The sequence below is a fragment of the Halichoeres trimaculatus genome, unplaced genomic scaffold (assembly GCF_033239565.1).
Source record: "Halichoeres trimaculatus isolate MK-OKI-2021-1 unplaced genomic scaffold, fHalTri1.1 fHalTri1_scaffold_11, whole genome shotgun sequence".
NCBI classification, from domain to species: domain Eukaryota; kingdom Metazoa; phylum Chordata; class Actinopteri; order Labriformes; family Labridae; genus Halichoeres; species Halichoeres trimaculatus.
The window spans coordinates 8,959,212-8,979,854 of NW_027437189.1; the positions used below are offsets into that span (position 1 = coordinate 8,959,212).

The window sequence follows — 20,643 nt, forward strand, 5'->3', positions numbered from 1 at the left end:
AACAATGCTATTTTGGTCTTGAAAGACTGTTCAAGATGCACTGGAAATGGCTGGCAGCCAATAAGTTAATCTTGTGTTAATTTTATAATGCGTTAATTTGCGGTGTAATAAATTAATCAAATTAAACGTGGTGAAGTGACAGCCCTATTCAAAACATCGTTCTTTAAAGAACAAGAAACTGTGTCACTCAGTGATTTTCTGCCTGGCCATTGAGATGGTAACAAAACAAACTGAGAGTTTATATATGAGATAGATCCATAAAGATGAAAACTAAAGACATTTTATCTTCAATGTTTTTATTTCATCATATTTCGTCATTTTATCATTTTTATTTAAGTTAACGGAAACATTTTTCATCTCAAAACTTAATCTTCATCAGTTGATTAACTATAAAAACTATGATAAGTACAAAGGATGTTGCAGTGTATTGTTTGACTCTAACATTCATCTCTGTTTGTTAGAGCCACAGTCCCTGACCCAAAAAATGTAATAGAGAAATGTTGAGGCTGCTTGTCTGAAAAGTAAGGCTCAGTAAGATGGAGTACTTCATTTTCTGGGTCAATAAAGCCTGCGCTGAGGGAGGAATTTACTGCTCAGACTGACCATGTTTGACCTCGGCACTCATTAGACATGAAAGCAGTATGAAGAGAAATCCTACCTCATGCTTATTAAAGACTGAAACAATGGAGGACTTACTATAGAGACATTTATTTTGACTACTAGCTTCCACTTTAACTTGATATGACTTTTAATATTTGCTCTCCATTACCTTACTCTTTGTTAGCGTTCCCCTCTCTGAAGAGAAGTTGTGCCTTGGCTGTTTTCCACTCCATTTTTAGAAGAAGAACTTAAAATGTGCTTCAAACATGGGAGGGAAAACTTCATTGCTGCAATTTGGTGAGCTTTAAAAAAAGCCCCTGGATTAACTCTGCCTGATCTTCTGAAGCACATAAACAACCTGCACATAAAGACGTATGACGCCGTGCATGTGCAAGGAAGCTAACCGAGTTTAACGAGCAAAGCAATAAAAAGCAGATATGTGATTCAGAGACGTACCTGTGCATACCTGCTCAGCTGTGTTTTGGATTCTCTTTTTCCAACCACACACACCTCCCAAGGATAACACCTTCTAACCACAAAGACATCAGTATTCACGTTGAGCCTGTTTTCCCATCGTTGATTAAAATCTGCGGCCTTTCTTTCATTTAAAGACAAAGTTTGTTCAGTTTCTTGGACTGAAATCCGAAGGTAGTTGTGGTTGATTTATGGACTTAAATTGTTTTATTTCTGGGCTGAGATGCTCCAGATTCATGATTTAAGCTATCCTGTCTTCTGCTTTTAGAAAACAAAAACCTTTTGTTGTTCAGATGATCGCTCTTCCTGTGTGAGTGGATACATGAATCCAGGGAGATGATAATTACCATGCTGACTGTATCCAGTTACTAAGGAGCATAAACAAGTTAGTCCAGAATAGTCCCACAATAACAGTGCATTATAATTCGCATGCTGTTATTAAATGTCTGGCAGCATGTCGTAATCCACACAGACTTGTCGCCACTTTGACTCACTCTGAGTGCTGTGAACAAAGCCAGGTATGAAGGTGACGAGACGTGGGTAAGCAGAGAGAACGGATGACTTCTGCATGACTGGACCTTTCACTTCAGATTTTCTCTGAAGTTAGTTTCTGAGCTGTCACACTGACATGAGCCAGAGAGACACGCTGTGAAAAATCTGTTCACACCAGTGAACGGCTACAACTCCGGATGTTTAAGAAAAAAAAAGTAAAAGCTGTTTGCTACACCTGCTTTGGAAATGTTAGCTGACTCCTCTGGCACCTCAGGGTGTTACAGGCTGCCCATGTATAGAGCGAAGATATGAAATAACAGCTAATGTGTTCATGTTTCCACTGACATCTTTCTCATAACAGGCACTCTTTGTATGTTTTTCTCACCGTCTTCGTGTAGTTCATCAGCAGACTATAAAACTTTAAATCTTTAGGCAACCCTGTGGAAAAGGATCTGCAACACCTGTTCTTTCAGCAGGTAAAGAAATGGTAGATATGACATTTTATTAGCGCCACATGAAAAAAGAAGCTAATCTATAAGATAATCTGTAAGCAGGGTCAAAAGTCGGAATTCTGAAAAAAATTTGTGTTTTCACAAAATAAGTACAAAAAGTGAGTAACTTTGTGTTTGTCAGATTATTTCTTTGTTGAAATGATGCTTCTTGGCAAGTAATTGTACACCACTGTTTCTTTCCTTTTAAATGGAGCCACATTGGGATGAGCAGCTGAGCTAGGTATGTGGGTTACTCCAATGAAAAATTCGCCATATATCCTCTGAGCTTATTCCCCTATCGCCTTTGACTCTTGTTTTGAGCTTCTAGTACCCTGACCTGTGAGCATGGGCCCTGCTACAGTAGTCGGTAGGTGTGTGACAGGGAAAATTCAAGATGGCGTTCCACGAACCCAAGTGGCGGCATTATTTAAAGTGATCCCTAGATCCATCTCTGACATTTATAGACAATAAAAGGAAAAATCATTCAATTATCTAAAATAAAAATCTGTTGTTGAATTAACTTCCTCTGAATTCATTCATTCATTCATTTTCCAAACCGCTTATCCTGTTCAGGGTTGTGGGTGGCTGGAGCCTATCCCAGCTGTCATTAGCGAGAGGTGGGGTACACCCTGGACTGGTCGCCAGTCAATCACAGGGCTGATATAGAGAAACAGACAACCTTTCATGCACACACTCACACCTATGGACAATTTGGAGTGGCCAGTTAACCTGATAAGCATGTTTTTGGACTGAGGGAGGAAGCCAAAGTACCCGGAGAGAACCCACGCATGCATGGGGAGAACATGCAAACACCACACAGAATGGCTCACTGGCCAAGCTGGGAATCAAACTGGTGACCTTCTTGCTGTGAGGCTGCAGCGCTAACCGTTGCGCCTTAACCTCCTTTTTAATGGCTGGAATATCAACCAATCAATTGATTTTTATTATATCATATTATATTTATTATTTATTATAAGGGGTGGGAGCAAAATAAATGTTATGGGATATATCAGGATTTTTTTGTTTGACAATAACAAAATTGGGATTCTCTGTCAAATGTTTTTTTTTTTTTTTCCAAATTCAAATTCTTCATTTTAGTCTTTGTTTATAAACTGGATTGGAAAGAAGTTACCACTTTTCTCCAGCAGGGGGTGAAATGTTTCCCTCTGACTCACGTGATGTGCATTTTATTGGAAAATATGGCTCCTGATATAGTCAGACATTATCATCATTTAAGTTTTTCACAAAAAAGCTCCCAAAAAAAAAATCTAAAAAAAATCGTATATATCGAAGAATCGCAATTTAAATCGAATCGTTATAGAATCTAATTGGGACAATATCATATCGCCCCAGCCTTATATAATACACTTAGTGCCAAATCATAAAACCACAATAAACGTCTCAGAACACTTTCCACAAACATGAACAAGATGAGGGTTTGCACTTGGTAGATGTAGAGCACCAAAGTCAGAACTTTGTCTTATCGACCTCACAAAGGGTCTCAAAAAAACCTTCTCAAGATATCAAAAGAACAGGACATTTAGGAGCTCTAAGTATACGTCAGTAAACATTTCCACAAAGTTTTCTGATGTTACATGAGGCCCACCTTGGTCTACTTTGGTAGTTTAATAAGATGGAGTCTCTTTACATTAGCTTTAACACAGCCTGATGACTCTGACTTCTTCTAAAACTGACGTATATAAAGCTGATGAGGTTTTCGACATCCCTCCGTGGATGCTTGCTCTATTAAGAACAGATGGTAATTAAGAACGAAGCACAATCTCAACAGGATAATTAATGAAGGATTAGAAATCCCAGGAAAAGTCTTCAGTTCACTTGAAGTATGACTGTGGGATGAGATAAGAGACGACAAGTGAACATCCTCGAGAGTTTTGAAACACTCAGTCCACCACAATCACACAATATCTCAATATCAATACTTATCTGATCGAACACCAATATCATATGACTTTTTTTTTTTTTTTAATTTTGGTGACCAGTTATCTCCCTCCATGCACAGATCAACTGGTCATATCAGGACTGGATCAGTGCATCCCTGATAGAAGAGACAACAAGGATCTTTAGGGGATCAGGAATATTCTTCTTCAAATTATATATTTCATTAATTGTTTTTTATCCTTAAAAATGACTTTTGTTAGCATTTAACTTTGTACTGCCTTTGTAATCAGCTATTTATCATTAATTATGAATTTAAGTCTCCCTGGTGCATCTTCACATAATTTCATGAGGTAATGTTTGCTGTCTGGTGTTAGTTCATGAATTAGCACGACACTGTTTTAATCATCTGGATCAATTCGTCTCTGTTGAGCAGAGAAGTTGGGAGATAAAAATCTGTCATCTGCCAGATTTTTTAATGCTCATATGTTTTGAGTTTTAACTTCCAACCCCAACTGTTTAACCAGAGGGAACATTTCACAGTTTTGTGAAACTATAAAATCTAAAAAAGAACAGCTGTTGATTTCTCTTTGTTTGAATAAAGACAAATTCAAGGAGAAAACAATCTTGAACTTGCTCTTCTACTGCTCTATGTTTTGACAACGACAGAAAACACAAGCTCAGACATCAGCCTCTGCCAGCTACTTTTACATTTCCTGACACGTTTCCTTATCAAGAAGATACTGTCCCATACGTCAAGGCCATGCAGCAACTTAAGGCTTTCTTGTTTGTGTTTCCTTTCAGTCTCCAACAAAAGATAATGACAATGAAAACTTGCCTATTGTGCTGCAAACAGTGAAGGATGTGACGGGAGTGGTCCTCAGGAAGTTTCTTCTAAACTAAGTGTGGGTAAAGTAAATATTGCACTTGTGTTTAAATCAGCTTACATGCTTTCACTCAGAGCAGCGCCGTCGAGCTTTTCTTATTCTTTCTTTTCAGTCAGTGGGTATAAGGTTGACTCACATGACCAAGCTGCTTAGGTTTGAGCTCTTTCTTGCTTCTAAGTAACCGTGTTACCTGGTAATGGACAAACTGAACGTCTGCCAGCTTTGTTATCCGACATCAGAGGGTGACTCTACTCTTTCAGATGAAATTCCTCTCTATAACACAAGAGCATGGATACCTTTTCCGCCTGTGTGTTATTAGTCATACAGCAAAGGCTTTGGAGCTCTTCAAGTGCACTTTATAGTCTTAAACTTAAAGAGTTTGACCACTTGACCGACAAACAGTGGTTGTCATTCTTCACCTTAAATGCTGTGGGAGGGGTTGAACATTAACAGACAAGGTCAGGGGTCACAGGCCTTTGCTGCCATGGCATGCTGGTGAAACACACCTTCTCTAACTGGACAGGATCAAACAGACAGCCTGCAGGTCTGTCACTCTGTGGCACTACACTTCTTGTTGCTCTGATGGTTTACGCAGCGCTGCTTTAAGCTGCTGAGGTCAACTCAAAAAACAGAGATTAAAATCTGGACATCTTTAAAAAGAGGGGTCAAACAGATATTAGGATTGTGATGACACTGCTGATCAGAGTTTATTTTACTTGGATGCAGTGGTCTGATCACCGGCTATTTGCTGCCTGCTCCAAGTTGAGTGGACATTGTTTTACTGCATAGTTCAAGCGACAAAAAAAAATCTCAGCACAAGTTTAGTCATACTGCAGTTATCTCTGACTAGAGGTGTGAAAAATATTGATAAAGCAATAAATCATATAACTTTGGCCTGTGATAAGATATTGATATTTCAACTCTAAATATAGATATTTTTGTTAAAATCAAAATTCATATTTTAGTTGAGTTGGAAGTACAATACACCTCCAGTGCAGTAGGTGGCACTGAAGAGCTACTCTGCAGTGTGTTGCCCATAAACTGAATATAAATGTAATCTCAAAGTATATTCAAAATATCTTATTTGTAAGCTTGATGATGTGGGATTTGGTGCCGTAAATATAAAAGTTTCCTCTGTGTCATTCATGCGCAACATTATATTTTTTTATTAGTAACATTGGTTACACCAAGTAACATTTCTCAGTTTCACTTACTGACCATGTCTTTCAAATAGTGATTTTTTTGTATGTTTGAAACACTGCATCTGACTTTTATTATTTCAAACAAAATTAAATAAAAAAGTTGTTTTCAATCAAATAGTTAACTGTGTACAATATCACAATATATCACAATATCGTCGTATCGTGATTATCATATCGTGACCCAAGTATCCTGATGCGTATTGTATTGTGAGGCTTTTGCCAATACTAACCCCTATCTATTACATTTCATGTTCGACTGCTTTCTTTAATAACCTGAAATACCTTTGAGGAATTCTGAAAGATACAGTCATAGGAAAGCATGCAGGGAAATCTGTCAGCTTTCTGTTGAGCCCAGTGTTGCTGAATTAGTCTTGCATATTGTTTGGTTGAATTCAGTTTTTTGTGAAAATGTTTGTTGGTGCTGTACTTTGGTGGAGCAAAGGATTTATTAAAACTTTTTCCTATTAAGTCAATTATATTATAATATCTAGTAATCTATTAATGTAGAAGGTAATGTGATATTACCGAATATCCAATAAAGAGATGATAAAAAAAATCCCTGGGAGAAAAATCATTGTTACTGTCACCAAGCAGGTACTCTCCAAACATCCACTGTTCATTTCATTCAGCCACAACAATCAGATTATAGAACAAAATTACATAACTCAATAATAGTGCAGCTTCTAGGAAAAGGAATACATTAATCTGTATTCTAATAAATCGAATCAAAGATTATACATAATCTCGATATCACAACATGGATGTAACTCAGTATAGTCTTCGGTTTGTTGATCTACAGATCATTTCAATGTGCATGCAGCTCACACAAGCGTTCAGGATTCAGCTTGAATGTGTGATTGTGTGTGTGTTGTAACATGACGCTAAACTCATGTAATGTGCTCGAGTAATGGAGTGTTACATCAAATATTGATGACCATTAATACTGGAGAGTAGTTATATTTAGTGTCAGGAGGGAGCAGGTGTCCTGGGTGTTTTTAAGTATTGCTAAAGCACTCACACAAGGGTAATCTTGATTATGTTTTATAATTGCACTGCTAGCTTTTAATTTACATAATTTTATTTATTCTGTTCTGGGACTTCTGTAGTTAAGCAGTATGTAAGCTTATCTTCAGAACAGTGGTTTATTAAAAAAGTCACTGTCATTAGTGTTATTATAAACCTAAATGCAAAGCCAGTATTAAAGGCGCACTAACTCAGTCAACTAACTATTTTTGAGTAGGGAAATCCTATACTGTAACCTCAAGCAATGCATTTGTTGTTTTGTACGAGACTTCTCATTCTTTGGTGAATTCTCTCAATGTGGGTCAAAAGACCCTTACATGGTTTTAATAGTATTACTGTGACTTTAAGAATCCTCTGACTTTAATACTGCTGTGTGCCGAGCTACCCCTCATATCTAGATGTTTATAATACCACATAGTGTCAAGCATCTCAATTCACTCATGATGACTCCATCTCCCGCCTGTTGTTTGCACTGAAATAAAAGAACTGTAAAAAGTGGTGCAACTGAATGTAAGTTTTAAAGCAAGCTGTGTGGTCTGCTATCATTTTGATTCACAGTCACTGTCTGGATATATTCCAAGTGTGCTGCAGAGCCAGATGTTTCGTGGCCGCACAGCTGTTAGTCTGGTCCGAAAACAAGCTTCATTTGTTCAGTAATCTGCTCCGATAAGTCTGTGATTTTGGCCAAGTTCCAACAGGAGCACAATTTAACACAGCACCAATTGTTACAAAAAAAAAAAAGAAAAAAGAAGAAATTGATGTATAGGTTTATGGTAACGATACTTTAACGTGACCAGGTGAACAATCTATGACGTCAGCCAGTGAGTCGGACCCCTCCTGTCTCTACCTGGGGTGCCAGAAATTACTTACTACACACAAAATGATAAAATGAAGACTGTTTGGCAAACAATACAATTATAAGCTAAACAGAAACTCTTACAGCAAGTTTTTTTTCAAGCAGGAAGGAGTAGGACATTTCAATGAAGACATTCATCATCACAAAAGCCAGGTGGAGGTGGGACAAAGTTACGCTCGAGTCGTTTCCTAAGAGTAAGTTAACTTCAGAGTCTAAAAACGAATTCAGTTCAGTACAAAAGTAACCACAGATTTTTTAGAAAACGATGCTTAAAGTTTTGGCAGTCATAAAGGTAAGAACTCTTTGAAATGTAAGGTAAAAATACGAGAAGACACTCACCGAGCGGTTGGACCGTCGTTTTTTGGATCCACGCAGGAACATGGTGTTGGTTGAATATTAAAAAGCGAGTTTCCAGGCGAAAAAGAAGAGGAAAAAGATGAAAAAATGTCTTTTTATTTCAAGTCACACAGTCTCAGTTTGGCTACATGATGTTTCCCTCGGACTGCCACAGACTCCTCCTTCTGACTCGACTAACTACCCCGGCAACTCCACTGACAAGCTAGCATAACTGACAGTACAACTTCCTGTTATCCCTACAAAATTAATCACTTAACGGAAACTGCGATAAGTATCGGTTGAGCAGAGACGGAATAAAACCAATAAAAATACGTTTTCAGTCATTAAAAACATGTTGAGTTATTTTAGATATGAATTATTAGCAAACAAACCGCCTTTTACTGAAATGAACAAGTCAATGCTTTTATTTTGAAGGGCCATTCACCGACTCACTGTGCTTTCAATACACAGTAATTGTGCAATGCGTACAATTTACCTAGCCCGTTGTGAGGAAAACTGAGCAAGCATTAGTCAGTCTTAAAGTTGAGCTTTATTTTATCCAGGAAACCAGGAAGTTCAAACCTTCTTTTTAAGGTTTAATGAATCACCTGCTGAGCGTGGTTCCTATCAGGATACACGGAGAGCTTAGAAATCACCACTTTACATCTTAATAAGTAGCCAATTCATAAATATTTATGTTAGGATATTTAAACACAGCTGTGTTTATGAGATATGTTAGTATTGTATACAGGCTGCAGAAGCAGCAGAAGCAACAACAACGTGGGGAATAAGATTAGCATTCCACAGCAGGCTTTTCATTTCATGACATGGGTAACATACTGTAACGATTACTGCAACTGAAAAGCTTCAGCACCAAAGCTGAGTTGAAAAGGATTTTCATAAATGCAAAGTAATCTCAAATTGAAAAGATTTAAAAAACATTTCAGATGAGATTAGAGATGACAGATAAATGCAGAACAAGGTCAGTAAAAATCCTGGCAGAGGCTGTGCGAAAAAAGTCCTGCTAACAGTTGGATGAGATACTGCTTTGTTTATGCAGAATATGTGCTGTGATACTCTTATCAACTTACACCCAGTTGGAGGGGAAGGAGCCCTTTGTATTATGAGTAGCAGTCTGCTTCCATCTAGTGGTGGTACAGTAGAAGATAGGAAAGAGCTAGGATACAGTATTTATCTGCCAATACCTACAGTACAAGTAAGTTCTCCATGAATATTTTAAAAAATAAAATAAAATTTAGACAGTAAGGTCTGTGTAAAATATCACCTACAAACAAGGCCCTTCTGTGTCTTAAAAATGGCTTTTATTTCCCAAAGTAAGGCTGTTTTGTATCTGTAATTACAAACTGCAGACTCTTGTAAGCATGTTAGAAAAATAATTATAAGGGAACGTCTTCATTGGACTCACAACCATAAAGGGTAGACGGAACAGTTACAGAATGTGATGATATTCACATAACATTTTTTACAACTATGTGGTTTTTAATTTTCGAAATATCTTTCTTCATCAACATGAACTGTAAAATGTACTTCTGTACAAAATCCCTACGGAAATGTTTTGCACCAAATGTATTAAACATGTAAAAGACAAAAACCTTCAACCTGAGCAAGAATTAAAACTAGAGAATACTATAATTCAAGCACTGATCTGTGTTTGATGGTTAACAGACATGAACAATGCAGACCACATTCTGGCTAGTAAATAAGGATGCTAATTAGTGACATCAGGCCAATTAAAAAATGAAGTAACTAGTTAATTTGAGTGAGACATACAGGCACTTATCTAAATTACAGTAAAGAAAAAGGTTGGCCAGCTTAGAAATCTCAGTAAGAATACAGAGAACACTTCCAAATATATAATTATGATGTTAAACAATTGGTAAAGCACCCTCTTATGTGTCAGTTACCTCTTAAGTCCCAATGACACAGTTTCTAACTACAGCAGTCCATTAACAGTACGCGTGTTAGACAAGCCGCTGGATGACATCACACCATTGCCTTTAGTATTTACAGTTTTCCCTTTTTGAATCGGTGGTACGTTGAGCTTGGGTGGAGGCCTGTGAGGGGAATTCTTCATGTAGAAAGCAGATGGACGGTGCCATTCACTCCGATGAATCACCCTGGGCTTAAAAAATCACTCATCTGTTCCCACCGTGCAGTGCCTTTGTTTAAACTGTGACCTGTTCCTTTTACTGTCCATTGTCCTCTCTTATCCTCTCTTTCGTTAACTTCTGCAAAGAATTCCACTTCTGCTGTCGACTGGACAGAGCTTGGTGTGTGTTCTGGAGAGTTTAAACTCTGTCATCTGCAAATGAAAAACACACATTAGGAAATTTTAAGTAGGTGTGGAATAAAAAAGTAGATTGACGCCACACTGTGCATGCTTTGAGAGAAATATGTCATCCGCACCGGTGGAAGCTGCCGTGTGCTGCCTGGTGCTCTTGATTTGCAGGAAGATGGTGTAGGTGTCATAAGCAAACAGCAGACCAGCAATCAAACCAAACACCTGAGAAACAATGACTCAGAATCAGAGACATAAAAGTGAAAACACTCATTGATCTCGTGAAATGACACAGGAAAGAGCAGACTTGGGGAGAGTTTCAGGGTGCACAAACTACATCACTGACCACAAGTTAGATCCATGAGATTATTACTCATGAGGGAATCTACAGCTTCAGATTTAAAAGAAACAGGTGAGGTTTTACAGCAGGCGCCATTTGTTTCAGCTGCTGAGGTTTGGATGTGATGCACACATGTGGTTTGAGAAAATCGAGCAGATGTGAAACTAGGTCAGATTTGGTTCATGCAGGTCACAGGGTTAATGTTGGGTAGAAGAAATGGGAAACATAACTTCAATAGATTTAAAACCCCATCAAACTTAGATAGAAAACATAATAATTATAAATGTTAGAAATGATTCCCATGGATGTCTTTGACCCAAAGAGGAAGCAGTGTTGTGGTTCAAACTTAAAAATTAACTCTGATATCTTCAGGCTGCATTGTTGAAATTTCTTCTCAGTCTTTTCACACCTGTTTGACAGTGAGACTTCAGTTTTATCACACCATCCATGTACCAGCCTGCTGCTCAGTCAGTCTCACTCTCTTGCTATTAATAGTGGACACTTGTGTACGGTTTGTGCACTTGTTTTTATCGCATGTTTCATTATCTAACAGCTGTATGCTGCATCATTTTAATCTGTCTTTTTGTGGATATGTCAGCAGATCCCTCTCTGCCCCCTGTTTCCCTTAAACTGCTGACATGAGCATCCTGTTTTTGGCAACCATAAAACCAAACGTCTCAAAAACCAGTAGAATTTTGGTCTAATGTAACTTTTTTTTTAAGGACTTTGTTTGAAAGGCAAATTTTGCTGACGTCTTCCTTACTCAATCGAAACAGGAAGGAAGAGTAAGACACAAGTTTTGCATATTGCTTAACGATAACCAAACACCTCCCCCATGGTTTGTTTCGTCACATCAACCGTGTGAATTGAATCTCCACCCTTTCGCTTGAGTTATTTTGTTAGTTTTCTGTTCCCATGCTACGTGGTTGTAAAACTAAAACCAACAGAAGAAGAGTTTCATTCATTCACTGACCCCGCCGGCGATACGAGCTCCATCCCCAGCTCCTCCGATCACACAAATTAGAGATGTGATGATGTAGAGCACAGCGCCGATTCCTGCACGGAAAAGGTCCTGCACAAAAAAAGGGAAGCAGACGATGAATTGTTGTGAAACCATGAACACACATCAGAGAAAGAGTGTGCCGCAGGACACGTGGAGGACTTACACTCCAAACCCAGTTGACCACTTGGATCTGTTTGTCCATCTCCATCATGAAGATGCCGAAGAAGATCATGGAGAAGATCATCTCACAGATGGCCACAGCAGAGTAGCCTCCATACAGAGAGGCAGCGTAGCAGATGATGATGATGAAACTGATGAGCTGAAGGAGAAGGGAGACAAAAAATGGAACACAATTAGTCAGTTGATTTTATCTGTGGAGCACAAATTCATCAAAAATATCTCAAGACACCATAAAAACATATCATACTCTGATACACAGACTTAACATGAGTCCACTATGAGCAGAAAACTTGACCACATTAAGCAACAGTGTCAGGAAAAACTTCATTTTAACTGGAAGGAGCCTCGAGCATAACTTGACTCATGTTGAGAAAGAGAAGGATACAGAAAACAATGACTTCTAAAATCAAAAGTGTATAGATATACCGGTACACACTGCAAGAAAATACTGCAACAAACCAAATTTCCTCTACCATTATCAATAAAGTGTTATCTTATCTTAAGACCTCCAGATGCTGCGCAAGTTCCTCTGCTCCGTAAGACTATGCAATTTCATAGTGTGCTGGTACTAAGGTATTTTGCTTGAGAATACTGTGTCAGAACTCAGATCTGTAACTCAAGCATTGATGTTTTGTTACACAAGTTTTTAAATATTGGTAATATGAACATACTTTTTTGATTATGAAGTGATATAAAAAACAATTCTCTTTTCCACCAGCGAGATAGTTTTTCTTTTCTTTTCTTTTTAAATAACTGGTAGTGACAAAGAATTGGTTCAGGCAAATGTTTAATCAGAGTAATTATGTTTGATTTAGATATTATTTAACTTTTAAAGTCTTCTGCTTTGTTCTTAAAGTTGGGCATGTTGTTCAGTGATGCATTCATTAAAGTTGCATCATGTATACTGTAGTAGCTGAAAGAGCTTCAGTGGTGGAAATTGTCAATGAGAGAGCTGGCCAGTTGTTTTACACATGTACATGGTTTTCTTACCCAGCAACATGTCTTAAGTGGATATTCAGTTTTTGACTAAAAAAAAAACGGCTAGGTGCCGCCCTGTTGGCTATGGCTGCCTTTTGCAGCAGTTCTCTCTTCTTTGTCCGTTTCTTGTATTTTTTTTGTCTCTTTTTGTAATCTTTGTATTTGGAGTGGATCATTACTGTGTATGGCTCATTTGTTGGTCATGGACACCAAACTTTTTGTGGCTTCAGTGATATTTTAACTACTTTTTCTCCCATGTTTGTCTGGAGATCCTACACGTAACCATGGCTGCATTGTTTACATGTGAACTCAGCTGTTAGCAGCCTTTAGCATGTCAATGCTAACTGGTGCAAGGCCTGATGTCTTCCCACATGGTGAGGATGATGTGCTGGTTCTCAGGTGTGAGCTAAGAAGTGACAACATGAACCTGTCCGTCCATCCATCGTTATTGGGAACGTAAGATCTATCTCCAATAAGATGGATAAGCTAGCTGTGCTAACCCAGCAACAGAGAGAATACTAGAGGGCAGAGTAGCATCATGCTATTCACAGACGTGGCTAACGGAGCTAACATCAGACACCAACGCCACATTGGAAGAGCTTCGCCTGCTGTGAGCAGACAGGATCCAGGAGACAGCTCAGTCCTGGACCCTGTGGAGGTGGAGGCTGGCATCATTATGATGGTTATTTTCTGCATTTACTTTTGCATAATGCGGAAAAAAACCCTTGAGGGTCACTGACTTTTCTAATACATATCTTTATTTCGATGTGCAATTGATTTTTATAGGGATTACACTTAAGGAGCATAAAAATCCATTCAATCTGCCTATTTTCACCATAAGTTGTCATTTTGACCACATGATTTTACCGTCGCTAAAGTTTTCTAAAATGTATCTTTTGGTTACCCCGCAACCAAGGGGCAACATCCGGTTAGTAAAAATGAAGCCTATTCGGAAGTACTGAAAGTTGTTGTTCATTGAGAATCTGCTTGAGGCTGGCTGCAGAAAGACCGGAAGTCACGTACAAACCCAGCCATAAAAACTGACTTTTACTGCATTAAAAACACATTTACAGCCTGGTTTAAAAGACAGCTTGGGTCTAAAACGCTGATTTCACTATCTACACACTATACGTTCAGTGAATTTTCTTCTATGTCTGCGGTTTAGAAGTTATTGGAATCATTTGATTTTCCAATCAGAGGCACAGCTCAGGTCACATGACCGTCGGGCGCCCTGTAGCTGCTTGAAGAAAAACTCACAGCCGGCGTCATAGCGAATGAGGCTTCATTTCACAGTTTCAGGAATAAATGGGTGACGTTGTGGATGCTTCGTCTAGGTTTTATACAGTCTGTGCTCGCTAACTGCGGAAACTGTAAGAGCTGGTAGCATTCTAGGACAATTGTGAAGAGTGAAAATTCAGGAAGAAGGTTTTAATAAAATGTCTGCAAAGAAACAGGTGAGAAAGATGACGGTTGCTCAGGCCTCTGAGATGCTGCAAGCTTTAGATGGTGGTGAGTCGGATGCCAACGAGATGTCAGAGATAAATGTGTTATTAAACGTGTTAGAATGTAACGCTGGTGTTAATTTGTTCTTTTCACAGATATGCCTACATAGGAGATGTGTGAACTACTTCACTAGGCACTCAAAAATACGTTTTAGAATATTTCTAATTTAGTGGTCAAAATGACCAGACATGGCGACTCTAATAGTGGTAGATTCCCCGCACTTCCATTGTATAAAGACTAATATAAAAAAGCAATATATGAATAAGTAAAGCTCAGTGTATCCAGAAATGTTCAAAATCCCTAAAATAAACTATTCTGTCTCAATCATTGTGATATCTTATAGTCTTTGATGACTTTCACAACGATAAAAGACATTTTCTGCTCAGAAATACTATCAGGATGAGCTCACGGGATGGACTACAATGCATTCTGTCTGTCAGTCACATGCTGCTCTCCTCTAAGATTTACAGCACATCAGCATCATATTTTTCCATATGAGGGTAAAAAGTCAGCGTGCATTCTTCTCAGCTCATTCCACTGAAATGCTGCCAACATGGAGAAATCATAAACTCAGGCGGCCCACGGCTCAGAACCAGTATCAACCCTTTTATTTTTCAATACAGCTATTGTTGCTGCTGACAAACCACGGGGGCGGATGCATTCACACAACATGTGAGAGCTGTGGAAGAGTGGAAAATTGAAAGAATTGCATCTCCTGGGGCATTTCAGGGCTAACAATTTAATTCACTTAAAGACAGTGAGGAGTGTTTGTTATACTCTTCTTTTTCTACAGTATTGATTTCTCTCAGCGCTGCTCTGAAAATTTGCATATTTTGCTTGACTGCGTACAGAATTTCACCCACAGTTTGGTTTGCAAATGAAACTAATACGGGTCACCGTCATGGCATAAAAGAAATTAAACATCACATGCAAAAAATTGGAGTTATAAAAGTTTTCTTTTATCTGATTAGAACTGTGAAATGTGCATTTGTATTTTTCACTTCTGCCCAGAGAGATAAGCATGACTGAATGACTTCAAATGAAAACCCAAATTAATATCTGCTGATGATCCGATGTGATCTGATTTGATATGTTGATCAATTGCTTTTTGTGTCCTTAGTTTATTTTTAGTAAAGCACTTTGGATCTCTTGTGTTGTTTGTAAAGTTCTTCTCCTGTTGCTAAATAAATGAATTAGGCGCTAGATACTTGCACTGTGATTGAATTTCAAAGTCACTGCAGAATAATTTTAACTACATGCTTTGCTGTCCTTTTCAGAAATGTCGTAATGATGCCCGGGCTGTATCAGAATCAATCACCACCAAAGTTCTCTGGGTTTGAGCGACCATCTACGCGCTAAGCACACAGGCGCAGCCAATCAGACAGACTTCAGTCGCCAACCACATCACAAAAAGCTGGCAGGCAACTATTTTTGAGTGTGCAAATCGGCACAGACCTGTGGGTTGAACGCTTTGAAGCTACTTCCCATTTCAAAGTCATGGTTTCAGACCACACTGTTGAAGTTTTGCAGCGTTTATTGAATTAATAAAAATAGAAGTCAAGATCATAAAGTATTTTTACTGCAATTATCTGATTCGCAAATCAACGCACTAGCGAAAAAATACTTTACATGTTAATGTAAACTTAAAAACTGTCTTGAATACATGATTAGTTGCAATTCACAGTAAGGGATTGGTACTGATAAGATTTTATCAGTTTAAAGGTAAATAAATATGACATGACACTCCTATTTGACAGCATACGCAGACAAATGTTAAGCATGCTGGTGGTATTGCCAACCTTGCATCATAGCACAGCGCTGCACAAAATGCACCTTGAGTTGTTGGCATCCTTTTTGGTAAAGTGAAGCCAAGCTTTCGATCGCTTCCATCTCTTTGCAATTGTCTTGGAAATTCTGCCTGATGAGCGTGCTTAATGTGTGGCACGTCACGTAACTTAAGGTCCGCCCGCTCCTGCACAATATAAAAACTGACAAGGGAATCGTTAAGCAAAGGAGTTAATGATGACGGTGGATTGAACCATTTCGAATCAATTCTTAACAGGAACCATTTATTGATACCTATCCCTAGTCACAGCTGAAATATCAAAAATAATTTGAGTACATAAAAAAGACACTGATCCTCACTATTGCAATCCAATAAGGCACGTTTATGCCCTTAACACAAATATTAGGGGTGGACCGATCACAATTTTCTGGCTGATCATTGATCACCAATCTTTAAAAAGCCTGACCTGCCAATATCTTATCTTATTGAAAAACATCTTACAATACTTGTGAAACAATGAAATCTTTATGTTTTAGCTTTAACAACCAATAAAATGTCCTGAGTTTTAGATCTAAGAGCAACAAGCAACAATGACTGACTGTCAGACCTTCCTGGAGGTATTTAAGATCAGTTTCATATGTCAGGATGGGCCGATCACCGATCTCCCAAAATTAAGGAATATTGACACCGATCGATCGGTGCATGTCTAACAACTATATAAGTAAACTCATTTTATTCTTTATTATCAAATATGAGATGACAGAAGCCTTGAAATCATAAAAGCTCTACAAGAGATTAGGGATGGGTACCCTTCACATTTGAAGTACCGATACCCGGTACCTGGCAATCGGTATCAGTACTCTGTGAAAATTTCCGTACTTTTTTGTGTTTATGTGGTAAAAAATATTAATTCACTTACTAATAAAATATCATTTTTTATTTAACATATTTATTTCTCAATACATAAACTTGCAATGCTGCGTTCATGTCCGGTATGGAAAATCGCCAACTCTTCCACTCCCTCACAGTCACAAGGATGCGTTTAGGTACCTAAAGATGGCACCATTTGATTTTGCGTGAATTGGTACTTGGTACTACAGACAGAATCTGGTCGGTACCCATAAAAGAACCTAATTTTGGTACCAATCCCTACAAGAGATAGAGGAAGACAATAAAAAAGAAGGAACGATAGACTGTGTGGTAAACATGATCCAGTAATGGAATTCTGGAGTGCTCTTATCTTAAAGGGAACATACCTGAGTCATTCAGCACTTACTAAATAAAAAGAGTGATGAGTCTGATGTTATTTCAGAGAGGAGGCTCCTTCACATTGCAGTGTTTTATTCTGAGAGGCAGACATCTCAGTGGTGGGGGTCAAATCACTGCACAGTCTATACAACACATACACACATGATGTAACTGACTCCAACCCCAGCCCTACATCTGTCACTACAGCTTCCCCTCCCCTCAGCCACGACTGTTACACAAACGTGCAGTCGGCTAGTCGACCAGCCAGATGCATGAGTAGCTCATGTGTTCTGGAGACTGGCACAGGCTGCCTCTGTCGAGTAGCGGGGGTGGTCGAGGCCGGGGTCCCGCACAAAAGAAGCTCTATGCAGGAGCAGAGCGAGGAGTGCGAGCTGCTCTGAAGGCAGCGGCTACAGAGGAGGCCGTGACACAGAGCAACTCCCACTACACAAGAGTCGCTCTGAGACAAGAAAGGCAGTGAGATGTTAACACCTTTATGTTCTTCACACAGTGGACGATCTGTCTGCTTGGGTCAGCCTTTAAAGATCCCAACTATTCAGTATATAATGAGCTCCTCGCTTAAAACCGACAGGAGGGAAATTGTCGTGAATGCTCGGCTAATTATAGTCAGCAGCAACATGAGAGCCAAGAGCTGGGCTGTGGTACAGAGGCACACCAAACAGCAACAGTTGCTAAGGGAAGTCACTTACATTTCAGAGTGGTTTGTGCACTCAATGCGGCTCAGGAAAGTGTAAGTGTGCAGAGAAATGGAAAGATCAGTTTCATTTCATCATTCATTTTTCCTCTCAACATCTCCTCCACCTCCCTGATTCACTTTCTATTAAACTCAAAAATGAAGATAAGTCATGAGACAATATGGCTGCTTCTTATTTATGATATCAATGGAAGCGTTAAAGATCAGCTCCGGGCATGACTCATCCTGATTTATTGCCGGTGGCTAAACTGTGCCACATGACAAACAGAATTTGCTCTACATGGGTGTGTGACTGCACGTTGATCTGCAGCTTCAAGTACAGTCATGCCTTTGACAGACAGGAAAGAAAAATGAAAATTTGAAGAAAAAAAAGGATTATCCCTTGAGACTTTTTTTTACTTTCCAATTTCTTTGCATCAAACTTGTGGTTTATTTCCCATTTGGAGATTATAATCTGTCTAACACTGGCTGCTGATGTTTAACACTCTATTTCCCATAAGAATGGTCATAATAGGCAGTAATGACATCTGCCTTCCTGTTTCACTCCCTCTTTCCTCCCTGCACTGTGAACTATCCCAAACATCCAGCACCCATCACGATTTCCTTACCCAGGCTCGAGTTAAGACAGGAGGCGGGAAACAAAACAACAAAATACACAGACCGAATCCAGTGAAGCCGAAAGTTATTTGTGAATGGCACACTGGAGAAGTGTGCAAAGCAATTCTCACATTCTTTGTTCCCAAACTTCACACACTGTCTGGACTTTCCATTACCTCTGCAAAGGAGGAGGAGGAGGAGGGGGAAACTTTACAGTGGGTGGACTTCTTTCCATTTAACATCCTTCTTTATAATGAGCCTGTAGGGTTGTGGGAGCTGAAGCTTAAACAAAAAAAGAATGCTCGGAAAGAGCTCACATCTCTATTTCAGAGCGATGAGGTGTGTAATTGTGTTCAAATGAAACCTGATAAACATTTTTTTAAATGCAGAAGTTCAGTGGAGAATCAGTCAGTTGTGTGTTAAATGAGCACACCGCTGTGAAATGCAAACAAAGGCATTCGTGTGTAGTCAAGGACTGCTAAAGAATGTCTCTCAAGCCAGGAAGTGGTTACATCTTATCAGGATGTGGACACTTAAACCCACACACCTATAACTTACTCATTATTGGATTGTAGTGCTGCTCTGATGTTTGTATCCACTTCCTTTGTGGATACCAGTGTAGTATGCACAATAACAGAGGAGCAAAAAAGGGGTGCATGTGCCTGTGAAATGAGCTTCCATACAAAAAAAAGTTTAATGTACATTGCATTCCCTTCCCACCATATTCGGGCTACTACTCCCCTGCCTACAAATAGTATGCAGCTTAACATGTAAACGAAGGAGGGGGTTGCCTGAGAGCAGCTACTGAGGGTCGAGTTAACCCATATGACCTTTTTATGTGCCATTAACGCTCAGCATTTGGCTCTTTGGTGCCAAATGAGAAAACAGGGGAGCAAAAGTGACAGGTGGAAACCCTTAACCTCACCCTCCATGAACCCTCACCCCCTCATACCACATGCCTCTCATTCCATAAACACTGTTTTAGAAAAAGAGAGCCAAAGCAGAAAATGGGCAAATATGACACTGGAAATAACATTTCTTTACCTATTATTATTGAACTGCAATGAAATACTGATTCATTGAAAAATATTTAGGCAAACTTAGCAAAACTACATTTATAAAACTAATTTTGAGCGTGAACAGAGCAAAAAAAAAAAAGTTGCGCCTTAATTGCGCAGGTTTTTGAACTTACGATTTCAGCCGCGAGGATAAAACCTTTTGGCGTCTTCACGTAACTTTTCAGCTTCTCCAGAAAGCTCGGGCCGGTTGCGGTTGTATCAGCCATTCTGTAATAACTAACTTATTATTCCGGCAGTGAGCTGGTATCAGAGTTTCAGTGAATAACTGAAGAGCAGCGTTTGAATAACCAAACTTGTCTCGAGCGCAGGAGGAAAAGTCCCCGTAGCAGCAGCAGCTCCGTTAGCTGATGAATCAGCTTCTCCGATGAAAGCAAAGTTACTCGGTGCTGGAGCTCAACTTCGACCACAACGAGCGCCGAGGAAACTCTGCTTTCTGTCTGCTTCTGGGTGAAGGAGGAGGAGGTGGAGGAGGGAGGAGGTAACTGAGCTCAGGAGCTGACAGTTGGGCGTTGGCTTTCACTTTTCTCAAGGGGAGTTGCTGCTGTTGGCACCGCTGAGCCGGGCTACACCAGTGTTGCGTTCACGGGCTCCTCGTCAACTCCAGTTAACACCTGTTTGATAAAAAGCTACTCCCAATCGCTTTTTTACTCATCAAAAT

The 20,643-nt window shown here is 39.2% G+C and overlaps 2 protein-coding genes across 2 annotated transcripts in view; both read right to left on the reverse strand.

Annotated features, from left to right (window-relative positions):
- The window catches only part of prickle3 (prickle homolog 3), a 35,734-nt gene extending 26,027 nt beyond the window's left edge, over positions 1-9,707 (reverse strand). Inside the window, exon 1 of the mRNA XM_074681814.1 lies at positions 8,261-9,707. Within this exon, the coding sequence (XP_074537915.1) occupies positions 8,261-8,302 (42 nt within the window). The 5' untranslated portion in view covers positions 8,303-9,707. The remainder of the gene's footprint in view (positions 1-8,260) is intronic.
- A 144-nt stretch (positions 9,708-9,851) lies between these two features.
- On the reverse strand, positions 9,852-20,543 carry plp2b (proteolipid protein 2b). The gene is made up of 5 exons (XM_074681816.1): positions 20,099-20,543; positions 12,063-12,218; positions 11,870-11,968; positions 10,685-10,781; positions 9,852-10,580 (listed from the first exon to the last, which is right to left on the reverse strand). The coding sequence occupies exons 1-5, from the start codon at positions 20,189-20,191 to the stop codon at positions 10,567-10,569; spliced, it is 459 nt and encodes a 152-aa protein (XP_074537917.1). The 5' UTR covers positions 20,192-20,543; the 3' UTR covers positions 9,852-10,566.
- Positions 20,544-20,643: the final 100 nt, after the last annotated feature.

Bases quoted from the DNA above. Each gene is read 5' to 3' on its own strand.
- plp2b (XM_074681816.1), bottom strand. From the start codon at position 20,191: ATGGCTGATACAACCGCAACCGGCCCGAGCTTTCTGGAGAAGCTGAAA. The intron at 12,219-20,098 runs GTAAGTTCAAAA...CTTCTCCTTCAG, and splicing joins TTATCCTCGCGGCTGAAATC to CTCATCAGTTTCATCATCAT. The intron at 11,969-12,062 runs GTAAGTCCTCCA...TTTTTTGTGCAG, and splicing joins TGGTCAACTGGGTTTGGAGT to GACCTTTTCCGTGCAGGAAT.